General features: G+C 43.1%; 1 protein-coding gene across 2 annotated transcripts in view; it reads left to right on the top strand.

Moving 5' to 3' along the window:
- The window catches only part of PITPNB (phosphatidylinositol transfer protein beta), a 64739-nt gene extending 47247 nt beyond the window's left edge, over positions 1–17492 (top strand). The window contains exons 9-12 of one of the 2 annotated variants that reach the window (XM_035017263.1): positions 8789–8899; positions 10526–10648; positions 14217–14302; positions 15478–17492. In XM_035017263.1, coding sequence (XP_034873154.1) covers positions 8789–8899; positions 10526–10648; positions 14217–14264 — 282 coding nt within the window. In that variant the 3' untranslated portion in view covers positions 14265–14302; positions 15478–17492. The remainder of the gene's footprint in view (positions 1–8788; positions 8900–10525; positions 10649–14216; positions 14303–15477) is intronic. The other variant, XM_035017262.1, reaches the window with a different exon arrangement.
- Positions 17493–21342: the final 3850 nt, after the last annotated feature.

Here is a 21342-nt window from a genome sequence, read left to right as displayed (position 1 = left end):
ACTCATTTTTTTTTTTTTTTTAAGATTTTTACTTATTAGAGAGAGAGAGCGAGAGCAGGAACACAAGCAGGGGGAGTGGGAGAGGGAGAAGCAGGCTTCCTGCCGAGCAGGGAGCCCGATGTGGGACTCGATCCCAGGACCCTGGGATCATGACCTGAGCCAAAGGCAGACGCTTAACAACTGAGCCACCCAGGCGCCCTAGACTCATTTTTGAATTACCAGAGAGGCTGTTCTGGATCCTTGAAGCTAGTGGAGGGTAGCCATCTTTGTGGGGTATAGGGACGCTAATTTTTGTTCCCTGCCCTGCTACCAAGACTCCTTTCTCCTCCTGCCTCACATCTATGGAAAGAAGGTGGAAGCCTTGCTTGTCAGTGGCCTGAAGTAAAGATACTTCAAGGTCCTGTTGGCCAGGGATGGGAAGAATGGAAGTGGGGGTGTGGGAGAAGTTACAGCTCAGTTGTGGAAATCTCTTTGAGATAGAGGTTGACAAGAAAACAGCCCAGAGAGTCCTCAAGAGGCTGGTGAACACTGATAGCCCCCCAAGGAGAGAGACTGAGGGTGCTCTCCTGTCTTCATCTAGATATTGCTGTGAGTCCCAGGAAGGATGTGAAGATGTTTAAAACGTGTTCCCTCCCTATAATCTCACTTTCAAAAACCTATAGTGGGTGGCATAAAGAGGCTTAATAATTAGTTTCTGGTTAGACCACATTGTGGATTATCTATAATAAAGCAGACCTTAAAACATGGTTGTTTTGTTTGTTGAGCATCTGGTTTGGAAACTAGGTTTTTAATACATCGTAAAAAATAAGTAACGCTTGGTATGTATGAATTACCCAACACCTATAGAGGACACCAAAAAAGCTATTCCATGTCTTCAAGAAGCTGAGCACCCCAGGAGTGATACATGATTAGTTCTAACCTTATCTTGGATACTGAATGCCTCTGTTCTCAGGCAGCACCGAAGGATTCAGGCTTGGACAGGTGGAGTGCCTTACTTGAGTTCGAGAGGTGATTTGACAGGATGGGCCCCTTGCAGAGTTCTTACTGACTCTGTCAGGGACGATGTTTTCTTCATGAGTATTATCTGAAGGGTGAACCTGTGGTATCACTTTTACATAGTGTCACTCCTAAAGGAATTGGACACGAGCACGAAGCACATGTCATAGTTCTGATTAGTAAAATGGGTGTGAGCTACAAAAACACTAAGTTTGGAGACATGGAAAATGTGACTGATTGTCCTGCCACAGGAAGGAAGCTTTCGTGTCTTATTTTCATGAAACTAGTTTAACCCGTGATTACTCTTTTGAACTTTGATTTCACATTTGCTTACTCCGTATAACATTTCCCATTTGCCCAGTCAGACAGGAATCTTCCACCTCTGAGCCCTACTGAAGTCCTTAGTTGGTGACCTTTCTCATGGTACTTTGTGTGTCTCGTGTCAGGGTAGTGGTTTATGTGCTCACACTGTCTTCCTTCCCCATCTCCTTTGTCCCCTGGTACACACTGAGTTTTCAGCCATAGGCTCTGTGTCTGACCTACTTAAATGGGGCACTGCCTAGCACAGAGGTTTGCTCCTAGGAGAGGCTTAGTAAGTATTTGCTGGATTCAAGTTAACTGCCTTAAACCAAATAAAACACAACCAAATGTTGGACTTGCTGTGTACTTACAAAGAATATAATGCCCACTGTAGGTCTGTCCAGATGGCTACCAAAATCTAAACAAAATTGAGGGAATGGTATGGCTGAGTGAGGAATTGGGTTTTGCTTGAAATTTCAGTACACATACTTCACATATATTCTCTAATCTTCTGTTGATATTTACTGATGGATGCACTGGCAACAGCCCCAGCAGTGCGTTTATTTTTGACTTTCTTAGTGAAATCTGGGTTGGAAACTTACATTATGAAATCAACAGCTGAAGTTGAGCATTCAGATTGCCTTAAATTGAAAAATCAGAATATGAAGGCAGTGTGAGCCTACCAGAAACTGCTGTGTCCTTCCAAAGTATTAATTCTGATTAACTGGAGCACATGCCAATTTCATCTTCATCCCAACGCATTTTAAGCCGGAAAAGTATGTGTGGAGTTGCCGTGTAGCATGGAACTATGAGAGGACCACATTGTCAGAACATGAGTTTCCAGAGCGCCTTTGGGTTTGTTTTGTTTTTTTCTAATTGTCTTTTACATTTGTTTATATTTGTTTGTCACAGATACAAGAAACTAGTTCTTGTGGATAACGTGGCCTGATTGCTCACCATTCCAGTCAGACACGCTGCGTTTTGTTTGGTTCTGTTGCGTGGCTCCAGTTATACATTACTCTCCCTCAGGCCCAGTCCGCATACCTCAGAGTAACCTAATACACATCGTTAAATTAAAAACACAATTTGAGTTTGGGGGTTTCATTTATGGTTAGAAACATGAAATGTAAGGAATTCAGTGAATACACAAACTAAATAAAATTTTGGAAACGTTTTTGCAACTAGCTTGTGCTTGCTCTTTTACAGATGAAATTTAAATTCTGTAGAGATGAGTCATAATTTGGGGTTCTTCAATTAGCTCAGGGTTTTCATTTAAAACTTCTGACCTTTCTGGTCTTTTGGTGACCAACAGTCTATACCTTTTATTTTCAATTGTTCTTTTAAGTTTTTATGCTTTAATCTACATACGACTCATATTTATCAGCAAAATAATTGTATTTACTTCTAGGTTTAGGAAAGAGTGAATCCTGTTTTGCTTTAGGTTAGGAAATGTTAAGTTTGAGTTGCGTTGGAATTATGTGTGAATGATCTGAATTTGGATTTTGGCTTTATTTGCCTTGGGGTTATTTTTTTTGCCTGGTGGAAGAGGAAAGAGTTGGAAAACATTTGTATTGTTTAAGGCTAGAGAGGAAGTTCTGCTCGGCCCCAATGAGCCTCCTGAGAGCCGGGCAGACAAGCTGGAGCTCCTTTGAGTTCTGTGGATCCTAGAACATTCATCTGAATGTGGAGTCCCAAATATTTGCCCCGTTGAGATTGTTCACATTTTAAAAGTTACACATTTTTTCACAGGAATATTTCTAATAATACTCTGAGGAGTGTATCATATTTTACTCTTCATGTGTACCTCCTTTTTACTTTAGAAGTTTAAGATTAGGAAAAATGTAGCATGGACCGGACTAAAGTTAGATATTTAAATCTTAATTTAGCTTTTAGCTTGATTTTGTGTAGCTTTTATTTATTAAACATCAAAACGAAAAGAAGCAGGAAAACATTTAGATTGTTTATAGTCAAAGAAGAATGAAGATTTGAAATAGTACCCAGATAATTTAGGGCAAAGTAATTCTTTGTCCTAAAATACTCAACTTAGGGCAAAAACTTCTGTAGTGTATTTTTGAAGCATATTGGTTTTTTTTCCTGATTACAAAATGATATATATTTATTAGGTTTTGAAAATAAAGAATTGTACACAGAAGAAAGTAAAAATTCTTATAGTCTCACCATTTAATTATTGCTATTTGTTACATTTCCTGAGTTATGTAGTTTTGTTAATAAGTGTTTATACCGTGCACAGATACCTGTTTCTGTTCATATTAGGCCTTTTTTTTTTTTTGAACATTATTAAGCATTCTTTGAAAAGATGGTTTTTAATGGCTGTATGTGTAGTAGCCCATTGTTTGGAAGGTTTATGAAGTACTTCACCGTTAAGTCCAGGTTTTTGCAATTATAAATAAATCCGTAGTGTTGTTGTTTCCTTACCTGATGAACTAGGATACATCTCTGAAAGTGGAATTACCAGGTTAAAGGATGTGTGGTATACATAGGACACGAACAGCTTTAAGGCTCTGTAATGATGTGTGGTCAGATTCTACCCCAAGAAGATGGTGCCAAAAGTATCGTTTCAGCCTTTACTTAACCACATCTAGGCAATCGCTCTATTTTTGGTTTCACCATTAAGTATGGATACATTTTTTTTTTTTAAGTTTATTTAAGTGATCTCTACACCCAATGTGGGGCTCAAACTCAGGGCCCCAAGATCAACAGTCACTTGCTCTTCCGACTGAGCCAACCAGGCACCCCTAAGTGTGGAGACTTTTTAAGCCATTTTTAAATTTAACCATTGGTCTTTTTTTTTTTTTTTTAATTTTTTATTCTTATGTTAATCCCCATACATTACATCATTAGTTCTAGATGAAGTGTTCCATGATTCATTGTTTGTGCATAACACCCAGTGCTCCATGCAGAACGTGCCCTCCTCAATACCCACCACCAGGCTAACCCATCCTCCCACCCCCCTCCCCTCTAGAACCCTCAGTTTGTTTTTCAGAGTCCGTCGTCTCTCATGGTTCGTCTACCCCTCCGATTTCCCCCCGCTTCATTCTTCCCCTCCCGCTACCTTCTTCTTCTTCTTTTTTTTTTCTTAACATATATCGCATTATTTGTTTCAGAGGTACAGATCTGAGATTCAACAGTCTTGCACAATTCACAGCGCTTACCAGAGCACATACCCTCCCCAGTGTCTATCACCCAGTCACCCCATCCCTCCCACCCCACCCCCCACTCCAGCAACCCTCAGTTTGTTTCCTGCGATTAAGAATTCCTCATATCAGTGAGATCATATGATACATGTCTTTCTCTGTTTGACTTATTTCACTCAGCATAATACCCTCCAGTTCCATCCACGTCGTTGCAAATAAATTTAACCATTAGTCTTAAGGCCATACATAGCTCAAGATAAGAGGGAATTGCGTGAGTCATTTTAAGAACTGAATGAGACCTTAAATATCACATATATATTAATTGAAGAAAAAAATAACATAACTTCTTTGTTCTCAGCTTTTTGCTCTGGTTATTTGAGATTATATTTCTGTAAGTCACCTCTGTGCCTTATGTTGTAAGGTGTTGATACTATAGAGAATTAGGCCAAGAAATAAAGGCAGCAGGCTCTTTGTTTACTTGTTTGTTTTTTAATTGGTACATATTCCCTGAATTTTTCTTTTCTTTAATAGTTACAAGTTTTATGGAAAACAAAAAACCAGTGAGACTGGAATACACATTTTAAATCTGGGGAAGACAGTTCAGAGAACAGGTTCATTTTGTCCCATCACTTAAACTAAATTTTATAGATCAGTGTTAGTTTGTAAATTACCAGTATTACCTTGATTGATTTGAACAGACTGCCAGAGTCACTAGAAAGAATGAGAAATAGACTTAGGTAATTGTTAAAGTCATGTGTGTATGCTCTGCTCTTGGAGCCCAAGTGTGGTATGGGCATATTTGTATTAAATTTAGCTTACTCTTTAATTAGAACCATGCTTCATCCTGCTGTTTTTATAAAATGGTAGGAGAATTCTGAGGAGTTGGTGTTCTGTTGGAAACACCCAAGGTTTTCGTTTAGCACGAGGTGTGCAATGATTCGGAGTTTCGGAACGAAGGGATCAGCAGCCTGTAATTAATAGGACCTTGGAATGTTCCATCTGGAAGGTATCTTAGGGCTAATCGTGGTGCATCAGAGGTTCTCAGCCGTAGAGAAAATTTAGCCCAAGTGCATGGAGGGGGCGGGGGATATTGCACTAATAAGCCCATTATAGAATCAAGTGCAAAATTAAAGGAAATGGCAAGACAAGACAGGCTATCAGATGTCAAGGACATGTGCTTACCGCCTGCAGTACTGGGCCACCCCCGACCCCGGACAAACTGAGTTCACTCATCCTTGCTTTTAGTATCACGTCAGTGGAGGATGAGAAGTTGAGCCTTTCCTTTTACTGACAGAGAAGTAAGGCCCAGAGAGGTTAAGGATCCTACCTGCCTTACATAGAAAGTTACTTTGCATAATGGGAACTGCAACCCATGTCCCCTTATTCCTAGTCTAACACTACTATTTAACAGGTGTTTAAGTACTATATTCTTCATATACCAAAATTGTGTTTCATATGAAGGTTTTCAGTGACACTCATTGGATTAGAGAGTACCTCAACACTGGCTTGTGGCTTATTGAAAAAAATGATATGTGAAAGGCCAGTCTTGTGATAATTTCAGTGAGGCTGGGCATTCAGAAGCTAGTTGTGTCCTGTGGAAGGCTGGCTGGCTGGCTACTTCCACACACAGGAGCCCAGCTGAAGTGCGTGGGGCCTGCGGGGCAGGGGGGGGGTGCGGGGTTTGCAAATATGTCTCAGGCCAGGGCCACAGCAACAGAAAGGTGTCCCTTCTGGTAGAGTTCATTAGCACCAAGGATAGTGGTTTTATCGTTATTTATGCACATGTAATTTCTCTACTGGCCACTTTTGTGTCCTCTACAACACCTAGGACAGATAGGGTTGTAAACGACACCCTCTTAATACTTGCTGAATGAAGCTTGTTCATAAAGTGTATGGGATTGTATACACATCCATGCTGACTTTTAACATTAGTACTCTTTTATGGGAGGGAAAATGGAACTCAGCTAACCAAGTTCTTTTGTTGACATAGAACTCACCTGTACAAGGACAGTTTGCTGTATATATCATGTTTTCATTTAAATGCAAATGGTGCTACCTCACTGATTTAACCCATGTACCAGCTCATTAATAGGATGAAATGTGGGGCGCCTGGGTGGCTCAGTTGGTTAAGCATCTGCCTTCGGCTCAGGTCATGAACCTGGGGTCCTGGGATCGAGTCCCGCATCGGGCTCCCTGCTCAGCGGGAAGCCTGCTTCTCCCTCTGCCACTCGCCCTGCTTGTGTTCCCTCTCTTGCTGTGTCTCTCTCTGTCAAACAAATAAAATCTTTAAAAAAAAAAAAAAAAAGGATGAAATGTTATGACAGATTTTCTGAGAAAAGTTGATCAGTCATGCAGGACTCTATAAAACGTGGAATCATATTAATAATAATACCAAGAAAGAATTTTTTCATCTATCCTGTCTTTAGAATTCCCTTGAAACTGGAACATTATTGAGGATTTGGGGGAAAATGTGGTCTGGTGCTATGATTGCATAAATGAAGAATAATTTTGAGGTTTTAGAACATGACGTAGAAATTCATGATTTTTTAAATGTATGTACATATGGCTGAATGGAACGAATATTTGCCACAGACAGTGAACCTCCTGAAAGTGGGATGTGCAAATGGGTTGCAGCTGACAAGAAGGGACAGTGGCACACAGTGTGACCGATGCTGGCATTGTAGTGTCTTGAGTGTGGGGTGAAGCTGAGAACAGTGGTGAAGAAGGGGGAAGAACCCTTGTATAGAAGACTGCATTTCTCTTTTCACTCACCAATTCAGTGTTTATAAAAAGTGCCCCCATAGTGTTGCACATGACTTTGTACCCTTTTGAGAAATTTTATTTAAAATTGTTTTGCAAACTCAAACTGGTAATTCCTACTCTATGGAAGAATAAAGGAGAGCGAGAAGTAATATGTATTAAGCCATGAGTTCCCCCAGCTAAGCATGGAGCTCACACTGTTTTACTCAGACTTGGCAAAAGGGTCCTGAGACATAGCTTTCATCTTGTAAGTACACCAGCCCTGGGACTTAGTGTTTACTGAATGGTCCTTTCCATGCAGACCGTGAGCTCCAGAGGCAGGACCGTGTCTGCTCTTGCTCACTGGCATGAGCCTGTCCCAGGCGCTCTTCTGGCTCAGCCCAGGAGGGTTTCGTTCTCCTGCACACACACCTTGGAAGACCCACATGAAGCTCTTGGCTCACCCCCTCCTTAACCCTTCCCTCAAAATAAACATGCTAGTGCCTTGAACTTCCCAAAGCAGAAGCCTGACTCAGTTTCACAGAAATGGGCAGTAATACATAGATTGCAGTTCCCTGCCCAGTTTTTACAATAAAAATTTCAAAATTCGCTGAAAAAACTGGGAAGAACAACGAGCACCTCCACCTAGATTCACCAGTTGTTAGCGCTTCACCGTCCCCTCTCCTCTTCTCTTTTCTCCTTCCCTCTCCACCTCTCTCTACACAAATGCATTATATTTACAAGATTTTTGGCTGAACCTAGGTTGACATAATCTGAAGTTCCAAATTCTAATTGCTTTTTAATGTTTTCTGAAAGTACATTATAGACATTATATTTTATTACTTCTTTAGTCTTTTAATCCAGATAGCCCCCACCTCTCTCCCTTGTTCCTTTTTTTTTTTTTTTAATAGTCCCCCCCCTTTTTTGTTTTTTTTTTTACCGTAACAACCTCAGTTAACAAACAGTGCCGTTCCCTGTGCCAGTGTTAGAAGACACAGGAGCTGACTGCGCTTCCCGACGGTTCTTCGTGGAGCCTCAGCACAGCCACGGCGGGAACGTGATAATGGCGTCAGGAGCATCCTGACGCACCCGAGCTCACTGTTGGCGCGAGGTGGATCGCATTGGGTATTTAATATGAAATCTGAACAGTGTAGTTGGAGACACAACAATGCCCCTATTTTTTTTTTTTTAAAGATTTTTATTTATTTATTTGTCAGAGAGAGCACAAGCAGAGGGAGGGGGAGAATCAGGCTCCTTACTGAGCAAGGAGCCCGATGTGGGACTCGATCCCAGGACCCTGGGATCGTGACCTGAGCCGAAGGCAGACACTTAAGGACTGAGCCACCCAGGCGTCCCAACAATGCACCTGTTAAACTGCAGAGCCAGGAAGTAACTTCGTCTGTGGAAGGAGGGTTTGCAGCAGGGGAGTACCGCTGCTTTTGCTAAAATGATTTTGAATTTCCAGATACCCGAATTAAACACATACGAGATTGTACTTTTCTTCATGTATGTCTGTGATGTCGTTACACAGCAGTCAATTTTCATCAAAACATAAATATTTAAGTCACGATTTTTCCTTTTCGATTTTCTTCATCTAGAAGGAGCTGGCAAACAACCCTGACTGTCCTCAGATGTGTGCCTATAAGCTGGTGACCATCAAATTCAAGTGGTGGGGACTGCAAAGCAAAGTAGAAAACTTCATTCAGAAGGTAAAGGGCTGTTCAAAATGCAGTGACTTAAATTTAGGTAGCTATTAATGGGGTATTTTCTGTTAGCACCGCTCTTTCTCACTTATGAGGTAAAAATTATTGCTTCTGTATAGTTCCTCTCTGTGTTTCTTTTTTTTCTCCCTAGAAACAGCAAAGACAAATGCCAGCAGGTTTTAAGGGGCTTTCTTTGGGGAAGAGCATAGGAGTTTTTTGTTCCAAGTCCTTTCCCCATGGTTGGCCCAGCTATATAGAGAGCCCTTTCCACGTACAGCATGCGGGACCTGGTGTCCTGGCATCGGCTGGAGGGAGAGGCCAGGCCTTCCCTGCTGAGGGGCTCCTCTGTCCCAGTTCAGCTGGCCACTCACTCACCCCCTCCACACATCTCTCTCTTGACATACACTTTCTTACATCCTTTACATTTTCTCGTGAGGTGTTTTCTTTAGAGGTCCTTACTGAGAATAGTTACACTCTGAACCTAGGGTGACAGAATCTGAGGATCCGAATTCTGATTACCTCTTTTTTATGTCTTCTTTATTGAAGTGAAAGTAACATGGACAATTTGATCTAGAAAGGGGAGAGTTGGAGCTGTGTAAATAGGTACACATGTTGAAAACACATAGGGAACATGAAAAGTTTCTTCGGTGTCTACTTTTCCTGTAGTATGACTATTTCTTCTATTACCATTATTAAGAAACCCCTGGTACGCCTCTGAACCCACAACTGCTTGTATCTGTTCCACCATAACTTTTCTGCTGTTAAGCTGGATCCGCTCTGACATTTTTTTTAAAAGGGTCCTAATGTGCTGGAAACTGATTACTCTTGGGCCTGCTTACAGCTGGCCCACAGTAGGCACTCTGTAAATGTTGGCTTCCTTCCTTCCTCTTGGATCATAGTAATAGATTAACAACTAGTTCATCACACGTGTAATTGATGAAGTCCCTTCTGTTTGTGGAAAAAAATTTTAGAGTTGAAGATTGTCCAAAAGTATTAAAGTACTCACTGTTCAGTGCATTTTTCTCTCTTCTTGGGAAAGTTTAGTAAAATTTAAATAATGCAGCAATTAAAACCACTCATTATGTACATGGTTGTGTGTGTTTGTGTGTAGTGACAGTAATATGGGAGTATAAAAATTGATGGAGAGTGTGTAATAATTCTTGATTTAAATAAACATCTTATTCCAAAGAACCAGGATTCTTTAGTTTCAGTACACATTATATTCAACCTCACAGTATTCCTTTGAATTGCAGAGAAGAATGACCGTGGATAGTCTATAGTAGAAGAAATCGAGTTGACCTTTGGTCACTGAGATTTAGAAAAAGGTAAAAATAGATCAGGTCTAGCAGGAGTTGATGTTGGATCAGAATGTGCGCCCCGTGGTTTTTTCCGTTCCTGTTAAATTGTGCTACCTTTGCGAGGAAAGATTCACATTTCACAGGGAGATTTTTTTTTTCTTTTGTTTTATAAAATGATAATGGGATGGAACTAAGATTGTCACTAATCGACAAAGTGGTCTTTTCAAACCAGGTATATGGAGATTGCATGGGTTAATTGGGACGTAGAAAGTTAGTATGTTATTAATCTTAGATTTTTGCTGTCTTACACTACTATTCTTCTTTGTTTTAAAAGCAAGAAAAAAGGATATTTACAAACTTTCATCGCCAGCTTTTTTGTTGGATTGACAAGTGGATTGATCTGACAATGGAAGACATTAGGAGAATGGAGGATGAAACTCAGAAAGAACTAGAAACAGTAAGACTTCCCTGTTTGTGCAAATTCTCTCATTGCCACTCTCTAAAACTGTGTGTGTGCTGAGTAAGTGTAGATTTAGGATTAAGAAGAGTGTCATTACAAGCCGTTTTTTAATATTTACCCTCATCAAAATCTGGTTTCTTAGACACTAACATTCCTCGCATGTTCTGATTTCTCTTTTCTTGAGCATCTTCCATGAAAGCAGAATAGAGCTTTATTGATCTAGAGTTGGTTACCTCTAAGATGCCCAGTGGTTTTGTATTCTTTGTCATGCATCAGTTCTCTCTGATGGTACCTGGTTCATAGTCCTTTTAGGCATACACTTGATCAGACCAAGTTGCCTTTGGCTCATTTTGTTATCATTGTAAGTTACTGATGTTCGCACAGTAAGTCCTACTTCCCTCTTCTGTAGAAAAGATAAGCCTAGCTATACTGTCACAGATGCCAGAAATGCCTCCTTCCCTCCCACAGCTAGCACTGAATCCTTAGCTCTTCATAAGCTTTAGGCAGAAATTGAGGTGATGCTTGGGCCGGAGGTCAGCATGCCATGTTTCACAGTTAAAGCTCCCGCCCACCACCAGTGAGCAGGGCAGCTGCATCGTGTGGGCACCCCCTTTCTGCCAGGGATGGATTCTTCCCACTTCCTCTAAGTATCTGGTTTTGCTTTTGCTCCGGACTACACTGCTTTTCAGTTGAAAGTAAGGCCCTCCTGGGGGCAAGTGAACCCAAGGAATGTCCGGGATAGGCTAGTGGTTTCCATGCAGTCATCCAGAGTCCCGCCAGCAGTCCCAGTTTTGGAAGCCCTGCAGGCGGGGAGTGTTTGACAAACGCCTGTGTGTGAGGCAGGACCCCCACTTAATCACAGGAGAATCGCGGCAAATCATTCTTTGGCACAAAAGGAAATCTATTTGTCTGGCACACAGCATCATAAAGAATCTGTGTTTAAAATTGCTTACTTTTGGTGATTACAGCAGATCTGCTTCTAATTAGCTTTATACAAACCTTCTGAGAGGACTAGGACTTACTTTCTTTATAAGGCAATAAAATGTTTTAACCTTATCTTATACAGAAAGTAAACTTTCGGCAGTCTCCAACTTATGAATGGATTTTGTTCCAAAAGTTTTAAGTTGATTTTTTGGCATTTGGGACATGTTTTACCATGGAGACAACATAATAAATTGGAGTTCGGTTTCTAGGCCAGACAATAGAAGCCTCTTTGACCTCCATTTCTCATACTAATAGTATGACTCTGAGTTCTGGATCTCGGGAGTAGGGTGATAGAATGGCAAACATAGAGGGCTCTCCCTCACCCCCATAGTTTTAGGCTGGCCCCTAATATTTAAACCGGCAAGAGTAAGTCATGGGTACTTCCTTTTTCCCCCATGCCCCTCTCCCACTTTTGTCTCCCCTTTTTCAAGAGTCCAGTGCCCTTCTCTAAGAAGCACCCCTGCTCCTGCCCAGTTTTAGTCCCTTCTCCCCTGTCTTGCCTGATTCTGCTCCCTCTACGTGCTCCAGGCCCCAGAGATACCTACCCCTGTCCCCAGCCCTTCTGAGCTGCTAGGCTCAGCTGAACATTAGAAAAAAAGCAGCATGCTGACACTCATTCTCACTGAGCTCACCGCATAGCCTTGCTGTCTTCAAAAAGGATTTGCCAGTGCTGAGATAAAACAAAACATACTTAACTTTTCTTGGTTTGAGCTCTTGAGAAGGAGTTTTGGTTTTGGTTTTGATTTTGATTTTTTTTTTTTTAAGATTTTATTTGAGAGAGCGAGTGAGCATGAGCACGGAGGGAGAGGGAGAAGCAGACCCCCGCTGAGCAGGGAGCCCAACGTGGGGCTCAATCCCAGGACCCCGGGATCGTGACCTGAGCTGAAGGCAGACGCTTAACCGACTTAAGCCACCCAGGCGCCCCTGGTTTTGATTTTTATGCTGAGAGGACTGTCCATAACATGAGGAAAAGAGGTCATGGTTGGAGGGTGAGGGATGGAGCCCTCCCTGGTTGGAGCTCTGAACCCTGCCTACCTCTGGACTTCTCGGACAGAACTTGGCTGGGACCTCTTCCCTTAGGAGAGTGCCCTTACTTCCATCCCAAGTTCTCAGTCTCAGGACACAGAGCATTCCCAGTGTAAACACAGTGAGTGCCCCGATGAGGAGGTGGGGATTTTGCCGAGGGCCTGCAGGCTCAGCTCCTTTCTTCTCCGTGCAGGTCCGTAAGGTAGACAAGTAGTTACACAGAAGCCCCGTTTATTAGAAGATACCATCGTTGTTGTGCCTACATGGCTCAGCCTGACTGATTCCCACATGATGTTGGTAGAAATCTTTTGTTGGTTCAGGGTTTGGGGGTACATGGCCGTTTCTTTATTAGAGATCTGAAAAACATTTTAGGGCATTTTCAGCATTCTGTGCTGATCATTGTAACTTAAAATCCCATTTAAGTTATTTTGCTCTGGGTCATTGGGGAGTGCTTTATTCCCCATCACATTGCTGCTGCCTCGAGCCCTAACAGTTGGTTTGTTAGTATCTTCAGACTCTGGGCAGTAGCATGCCTGCAGGCCAAAGTGCCTACCCAGAAAGCACCTGCCTCATGACGAGGCTTAACACTTCCAAGTCTTCTCCACCACCCAGGGAATTTCCCCTTTTCTTGAGGTCCTATTTCCCTGACACCTGATGATAGAGTTTGATACATTGTAATTCTCTTCTTAATTTGCAAATATTTTAAGACTTGGATATTGTTCATACGGGATTTGGCTCTGGAGAAAAGGAACAGCATCTTGAAAGCTTAGGCATGACAGGAATGCCCCTGCCTGGAATCCTAAAGAGAAATATGGGTTTAAGGCCCAGCTGCTAAAGAAGTACTGGGGGTAAACTTTCTGCCTGTTTGTTCACAACTGGCACTTCTGGGGGTCGGGGAGAAGTGTTGAGGTTTAGAAATGTGTTTATTACATCTGTTCCTTTTTCTGTCCATTCTTTTCTGATTTTCTCATTGAGTTTTTTTTGGAATTGTCTGTGGTCTGCTGTTACGAATGCCTGTCCTTTCTGATGCATCCTTATGTCCTTTGTTGTTTCTCATACATTGTTCCCATGCTCACTTGTTCTTCCTTTTGTCCTCCCTCTTTTAAATAAACTTCCCATAAAGAACTCCTCTCAGGGACTCTAGTCTCAGAAGCAGTAGAGGTGGCCACACCTTGTGTCTTCCTGTCTGGTCTAGGGACTAGGAAAATGTGAATCAGACCATCAGGGCATTTTCTCACATGGTATTAGTGAACAACAGTTCATTTACCCTTGGCTGTCTTTGATAATTTCATACCATCATTCTGCAGGCTTTTGTTTCCTGGATTCAAGAATAGATACACATTTTTTGTGTTGTTGTAAGAAAAGCCTTTTGCAGGATTTTCCTTACATAACCAACTTTACTAGAGGGGCCTCAGAACTTCATTCTCAGTGTGGATGTGGTTATGAACAGGCAGTGGTCATTCACAATCTTTCCTAGATCTTTTTTCTGCCTTCGCTTACTAACCCAATTTAGAGTCTGTGATTTCAGCAGCTCATGATTTTATTTTACGTTTAGATGCGTAAGAAGGGTTCCGTCCGAGGCACGTCGGCTGCTGATGTCTAGATGAGTCCCCTGTAGGGTCAGAGACAATATCAAACTGTGTAAGTGAAGACCTGGGTAAAAAGAATGTTTAAAAACCAATACCTTGTTGGTAATGGGTAGTTAACTTGCTGAGCAGAGACTAAGTATTAAATGTGGTTTAATTTTTAGAATTTAAAGAGATACATATTTTAGAGATTGACATGGAACACTTAAGTTATTATTCTGTAAGAGTTTTATCTGTGGAACAGGTTGAATTTAGTAATCTCCAGTTAGTTCTTAGTGTTAGGGCCAGAGACCAACTGCCAGGCATACTCATTCATCACGTAGTGTTGTCCTGGAAGCCAGCTGATTCTTCGTTGATGTCCAGTTATTTGACCTATTTCTCAATAGAACCGTATGTGGTTAGTAAGGAAATACGTAAAAGCATTTTAAACCAGAGATCCTCCATCCCATACCAGAAGGGCAGCCTTAGTGATTCATTGTAGTTGAAATTTTTTCCGAACATCTCAGTATCTTCCTTCACGTTGAATCTTCAGTTACCTTTACAGTATACACTTTGGCTTTCACTATAATATAAAACATTTCTGTGGCTTTATTTCCCTAACACAAATTTATATGCTCAGATAAGAGATTTTCCTCGAGGGGAAAAAAGAGCCTCAGAATCTACCCCACATACCAAAACCAGCATGAGTACACACAAGGGGACAGTCCACTGCTGCCCGTTGTTACTGTTGAGCTACAGTATTGAGGGAAAGAACAAAACAGAACACTCTCTTCACTCACTGTGGTTCTTTGCTGCCCCCTTACTGTGCTACCTGCTCTTTAATTATCGAACAGGGGAGAAATGGAGTATTCAGTTGTGAACACAAGTAGTTGTATAAATAAGAATGAAGAAACTCTGCCCGGATTCCTCCAGAGCCCTGTCTTTAAATACAGTGTTCCTGTAAAAAAAAAAAAAAGATTATTGTTACTTTTGTTAAGTTCTTCCAAGTTCTGTGACTTATTTCCACTTCCAATTTATTTTCTCCCTGTTGAAACAAAATGTTATGTCATAGTGAAACCAAAATCTTCAAGAGATTAAATTTTTTAAATGTGGTAGTTGGGGTACGTTTTCTGCAAAAGTTTTGCCATGTTGAGGATTTTTTTTTTCTTTCTGGAGAATGTATGTGACACGATAACATTTTTTGTGCGTCTCTGTTTTAATATTGCCCTGTCTTTTGCTTTTTTTTTACAGTTACGTAATCAAGGTCAAGTGAGGGGAACAAGTGCCGCCAGTGATGAGTGAAGAAGAATCTGACCAGTATCTTGCAGTGTTGACGTTTCCCAGATGTGTGCTTGTGATGATGTACTCACACGCACAGGTTCCCAACCACGTGTATATATATGTGTGTGTGTGTGTATATCTGTAGCTGTATATAAAACGCATGTAGAGCTACAGATCAAGATACACACACTTGTGTATATATGTACATACAAACATACTGAAAGGATTAGTACAATTTCTCCAAAGTACTGTACCTATCTTCAAGAATGCAAAAGAAAATATTTTCAATATATATACCTGGAACAGATTTTAATAATTATCAGAGTAATACCATTAATGGACAAATTGACTGCAATGTAATACTAGCTGGTATGTTTCATAAATGTCAAATTGTGGACCAATATATATAGCCTTTTATTACTTTTCTGTTCTTTCAAATCTTTCTGTTCTTTTAAATCTTATAAATTTTTATTTTAGTCCCATAAGCAACAGACTCCCACAGAAAAATTTATTCAAAATCTTTTGGTATTCCAGTGAATCTGGAATGTAAACTCTGAATGTATTTATAACGATTTATTTCTGGATGGTTATTATCTTAAATTCAAATTGGACAATGTCTATTAGTAAGGAGTATAGTTACCAGCCAATTTTTACTTGTTTGCCCTGAGGGAAAAAATCCTTTAAAAAAAAAAATTCTGGTTTTTATTGGATTTTTGTATTTTAAATTTCGATATTTTTCTACATCAAACCTAGCAAAAATGGAGATGGTGGTTTGTGATTTATAATAAACACTTACACAATTTTCAGGCTCCTGTTAGGCAAACAAAGAAATTGATGAAGAAATGAATAGCATTGTAGGCTGTAGGAAAACTTTTGGAAGTAGAGCACTTCCATGGAGTCTTGTTTCTGAAATGACTGTTTTCTGAAATTAGAGCTTGGAAACTATGCAAATGATCTAGATTCCTCACAGCTGACACGCTAGAATACAGATAGTGGTGACGGTTTTGTTTTTGTTTTGGTTTTTTTGTGCTTTTCATAGTGAAATATGCCCTGAGGGGGAGGCGCCGCCTTTGAGAGAGCGGAATTTCAGAGGCAGCACAGGCTGGTCTCCTTGCCTGGGAGGCCCTGCTGAGGGACCAGTTCGCCGCCGCCCATGGGGAGGTGCTCTCTAGTAGGACGCCATTGGAACCTGTCACGTGTGAGCATCATGAACGTGCTGGTTGGCAGCCGCTGCCACCTTGTCCTCCTCCTCCTTCCTTCTTTAAGAAAGGAGCCATAGCTAGGTAAGATTTTTATCAGCTCTCTGTCCAAATCCGGTTTTTCTCCCGTGAGTCCTGGAAGCTTGACTAGAAAGATACTGTTGAAGCCTTCTGGTCACAAACTGTCTTCTTTAACCTCTCGTCCTTCCTGCAACACACTGGCCCCTGTAGTCCTATCACGTTTGTAATCTGATTTGCTGACAGTCCTGCCCGCCCTGCTCCTCATTTTCCCATGCGCCCTGTGTCCCCACTGAGGTGGTGGCAGTGAGTCAGACGAGGGTGTTGAGGATCACTGCCGCACCGCGATGCCCTCTTCGCCTTGGCTCCGAACCCCACGTCAATATGTCCTCTGTGTACTCAGGATCAAGACTGATGTTTACTCTCTGGGCACTGTTATAAGATAGGTGTTGTCAAAGCATAATCATTGTCTGCAAAGTGTTTGGTGCAAGGAAGATTATTGCTAATTTTGTGAAATAAAGAGTCTCGCCCTCTTCTTTTAATGGACTAAACTCTCACTGGCATCTGTAGCTTCGTTGGGAGCTTGGGCGCACATGGAAATCCATGCCCAGCGCACGGATTCTAATGTTTTCCTAACAACTGTGGAGATTTGAGGGAATGCGTGGTGAATGTAAAATATCTAGTTTACTTGGCAGTCTCTTGTGTAAATTACAGTAAAACAAAGTAAATGAAATTGAAACAAAAAATAAATTTGATCACAAAATGCCACTTGTGTGCTTGAGTGGTTGTTTCCCCAGTGCCACGTCTAGGTTCAGCACGCTGCGGGCCACTTCTCTGCCGCTTTCTCAAGAAGTCTCTGTTGTGCGGCCCTGCCACTGTGGGAAAAATAAAGGAAAAACACGGTTTTTAAACTTTTTTCACCGCAAACTCCTATTCATGAAATGTGTCTATACCATATTAACCTGTTACATTTGCTTTCTTAGATAATTTTCTGCTTTTAAAAGTAAGCAGAAAACTAAAGAAGGGTTATTTCTTAGCAGTCTCAGAGGTTTTTTTTTTTTTAATTATGTTTCAAGGGGAAAAATAGGGAAAACCCATAGTATTTCTAGAAGCACTCAGTGAGGATTTTGTCATCAGCCTCTGATTGTTTGAAGATGGTGGCTTTTTGGTTTGGGACGGCGTTTCACCTCTCCTGAGACCTTGTCATTTCCACTCTTCTTGTTCTGGGACACCTCACAGCTATTTTCTCATGGTCCCATCTTACATTCTAGAGCTGCTCAGCATTAGGAGAGGTGGCCAGCTGCATGGATGGGTTCATACAGAATGTTATATTTCCAGGTGATCTTTGTTTCCTGAGGTGATTGTCGTAGTGTTTATCTCAGAGTTAGCGTTTGTGTTTGCAGGGCCAGTCTGTCATTCTGGATGCTGAGCGCTAAAGCTCAGCACTCGGGTCTCGCCAAAGGCAGCAAGATGAATAAAAGCACACAGTCCAGTGTGGGAGACACACACGCACAGACGATTACAGTTCAGTAGGATAATTGAAAGTTTAGACGTCATCCACATCGTGCAGATGCGAAAGCAAACGTTGAGGCCGAAGGCGGCTGGGCAGGGCGGCGGGGACCCAAGGAGCCTAGGGTGTTGCTCTTGGGCGGGCACTGCCAGCAGGGGGCCTGGGGTCAGGATCACCCCTTCTGGCCTCTTGCTGAGTCCTGGAGTGCCCAGCTGCGGTGTTCAGGGTCAGTGTCCCTGAGCATATGGGGCGCCCTCACTCACTGTGATCTTTCCCTTCCTGTTCAGTTGCTTTACCAGACTGCCTCCTGGTTGATCTAAAATCACAGTGGCCCCAACACCTGGCTTTTATAAAGCTCACCTCTCTCCCCATTTCCAACTTGCTAAGCTGTAGAGTTTCACAGCCCCGCCTCCTCCTCATGTCTTGTCTCTGAGGAATAGACACTTAACTGTTCATCTCCTCTCAGCTGCGTTGACAAGGTCAGTGTGTAATACCCTGTTCTTGACCATTTGGAAAGGTGAATGTTGTTCTGCCTGTTCTTAGACCCTCCAATCCGACATTCGGAGAGCCATGGAATGTTACGATGTTTGATGACTTAGGATTTTTTTTCAAGTTGCCCTCACTGGCAGTTGTAGAGTTTGGGACTTAGAATGGTTGGGAGGGAGGGAAAGCGCTAGGAGACAGGTGGAAGATTATCCCGCTGAGCTTGGAGCAAGCATCCACTGCCCACAGGGAGTGCTTCCTAGGAATCCTGCCAGGGTCACTTGAGGTTATGTCTTCTGACTTGGAAATGCTAAGCAACAGCAGGTCTCTTCAAAACCAGTTCTTCAACTAGACTGGGTTGGGAAGAGTAGAAATTGCGGCTATTCCAAGGCCATGTCATCCGAGGCCACGCTAGGCATTTGAAGCGGTGCTCAGCACTTGGAGGCACCTGATGCTTCGATGCCCATCCCTTTTTTCCTTCTGAAAGTGCCATGTTGCCAGCTTACTGTTTAAAAGGGATTCAGGACTAACTCGGTTTGCTTCCCCAACTCCCCAAGATCGCTTGCACTCCCCTAGGGTGGTGGGGGTTGGGGAGTGGAGGACCCCTGCTTCCTGACCTCCTCATGGTTTCTCCTCCATCGAGTTAAATCACAAATTAAAATCTGTCCCTGGATGACTCTCTCCCCAGGCATCTGAGGGGTTCCCATCTCTTGAGTGTTTGTTCTGTCCTGTTAGGGTTACTGGTTCGAAAAAATTCAGTGCATGTAAACCAGAGGTTCTCAGCCCTGGCAGCACCCTAGAGTCACGTGGGGGAGCCTTTTAAAGTATAGGCTGCCCACCAGTTGCCTTTTCTATGGCTTGGGTTCAGTGTGCCCTGTTTTCAAAGGACAGGGAAAGAGAGCCCAGAGAATTCCCACCTTCTTCCTAGGAGATCACTGAGAAGACCGCTTTGTCTCCAAGCAGTCAGACTCCTACCCGGTTGACAAAGCCCAAGTACCACTTGCTCCACGCAGCCGGCCTTAACCTGATGGAGTCTCTGCAGTAGCCCACACCCCTCATGTGGCACCTGTGGACTCCGTGCTGCCTCAGTAGATTAATCGATGCTGTCATCTTCTGAGTCTGTGTGTTTTGCATCCCAAGTTAGCTTGGGACCTCCTTGTGGGCAGGGGCCGCCGTTGTCCCCCCCCCCCCCCCACAACCCCGGTCGCCTCCCCTGATGGGCACTTGGACTCTGAAACTGCTCTGTTCGCCCACAGCGCATCCCTGCCCGCCCTGTACAAGGCCCCTTTTGAGTCTGGGGGTCAGAGGGGAGGGGAGTATAGCCCCCACATCAGCAAGGTCTAATGTCTGCTGTAGGAGAATTAAAGCGTGACAATGAGCTGCAACAGGATGTAGTAATTGTGGAAGCTGACGGTGAGAGGACAGAGGAGGGAGCTCCAGGTCCGCGTTTCCCCCTCTCTCTTCAGACATCTAAACCGGAGCTTTGGTAGGCTCCTCCAACTCAAGAAGTCTTAAACCAGATTCAGGTCTTTCCTCCTTCCCCCAGGCCTACTGTCTTCCATCAGGTACCTGCATCTCTGGCTGCACGGCCCAAGCCAGGAAGCCTGTGGTCCCTGAGTCTTCCAAGTGCCCGCCAGTGTCTGTGATAACCACCTCGCGCTCCTCTCTGGGGTCCGGCCCAAACCACCCTCTCCTCTAGGGCAGGGGCCCGCCAACTTTCTGTCGAAGGCTGGACACTGAATATTTTAGGCTTTTGGGGCCATAGGGTGTAGCACCGCTCTTCAACTCTGCCCTTGTAATGCAAAAACAGCCACGGGCAGTATGTAAACAAGTAAGTGTGTCTGTTCTGATAAAACTTTATTTACACTATTAAATAGGTGGTGGGCTGGATTTGGCTGCTGGGGCCAAAGTTTGCCAAGCTCTGGTCTAGAGCCCGGATACCCTTAATCAGGCTGTGCCACCTACAGGTGACTTTCTAGGACGCCCCTGATTGTGCCGCACCCCTCCTTGAACACCTGCATGGCTCTCTGAGGCCCGGAGCAGTGCAGCCAAGGCCAGCGGCCAGCGAGAGCCGCCTCCTGCCGTCTGTGAAGTGGGGCCAGCACTGCTCGTCTACCTCCTGGCCGTTGGGTGGTCAGGCCTGGGTGGAAGGGACCGTGCGTAGCGTGGATGTTGCCCATGGAAAGCGCTCAGCATAGGAAGACAGTTGCTGTTGTTTGCCATCAGATTGCCAACCCATACCAACCGAAAGTTGAAGGGTAAGAGCCGTGATGGGCTAACAAAAGCTGTTGGTGTCTGAAATACAATGAAGATAATGCTGGTTAGCTAAACTTCTCAACTGGCATGTGTTAACTTCACTGTCTGTCGTCTGTTGTCCAGAAAATACCATCTGTGGCTGTTAAACTGAATGCTGTGCTCACGGAAAAGCTCATAGATGCCCTACATGTTTTCCGCGATTAGAATTTGGCTCTCTAGATACCATTGCTAACAGGTTAACCCGAGCTTGGCTTCGTGACTCCTAATGGGGCACGCTAAAGCCAGGCCTTTGCCTAGAAAATCAGCCCCGTTTTCCCAGAGTCTGTGACACTCAACCCCGGGTCGACTCTGTTTACTCCTTGAATTTCT

Source organism: Mirounga leonina, unplaced genomic scaffold (genome assembly GCF_011800145.1).
Source record: "Mirounga leonina isolate KUSES-001 unplaced genomic scaffold, KU_Mleo_1.0 Mir_171, whole genome shotgun sequence".
In the NCBI taxonomy this organism is placed as follows: Eukaryota; Metazoa; Chordata; class Mammalia; order Carnivora; family Phocidae; genus Mirounga; species Mirounga leonina.
Note: the sequence above shows the minus strand (reverse complement) of the source record. Positions and strands in the feature narration are given on the sequence as shown.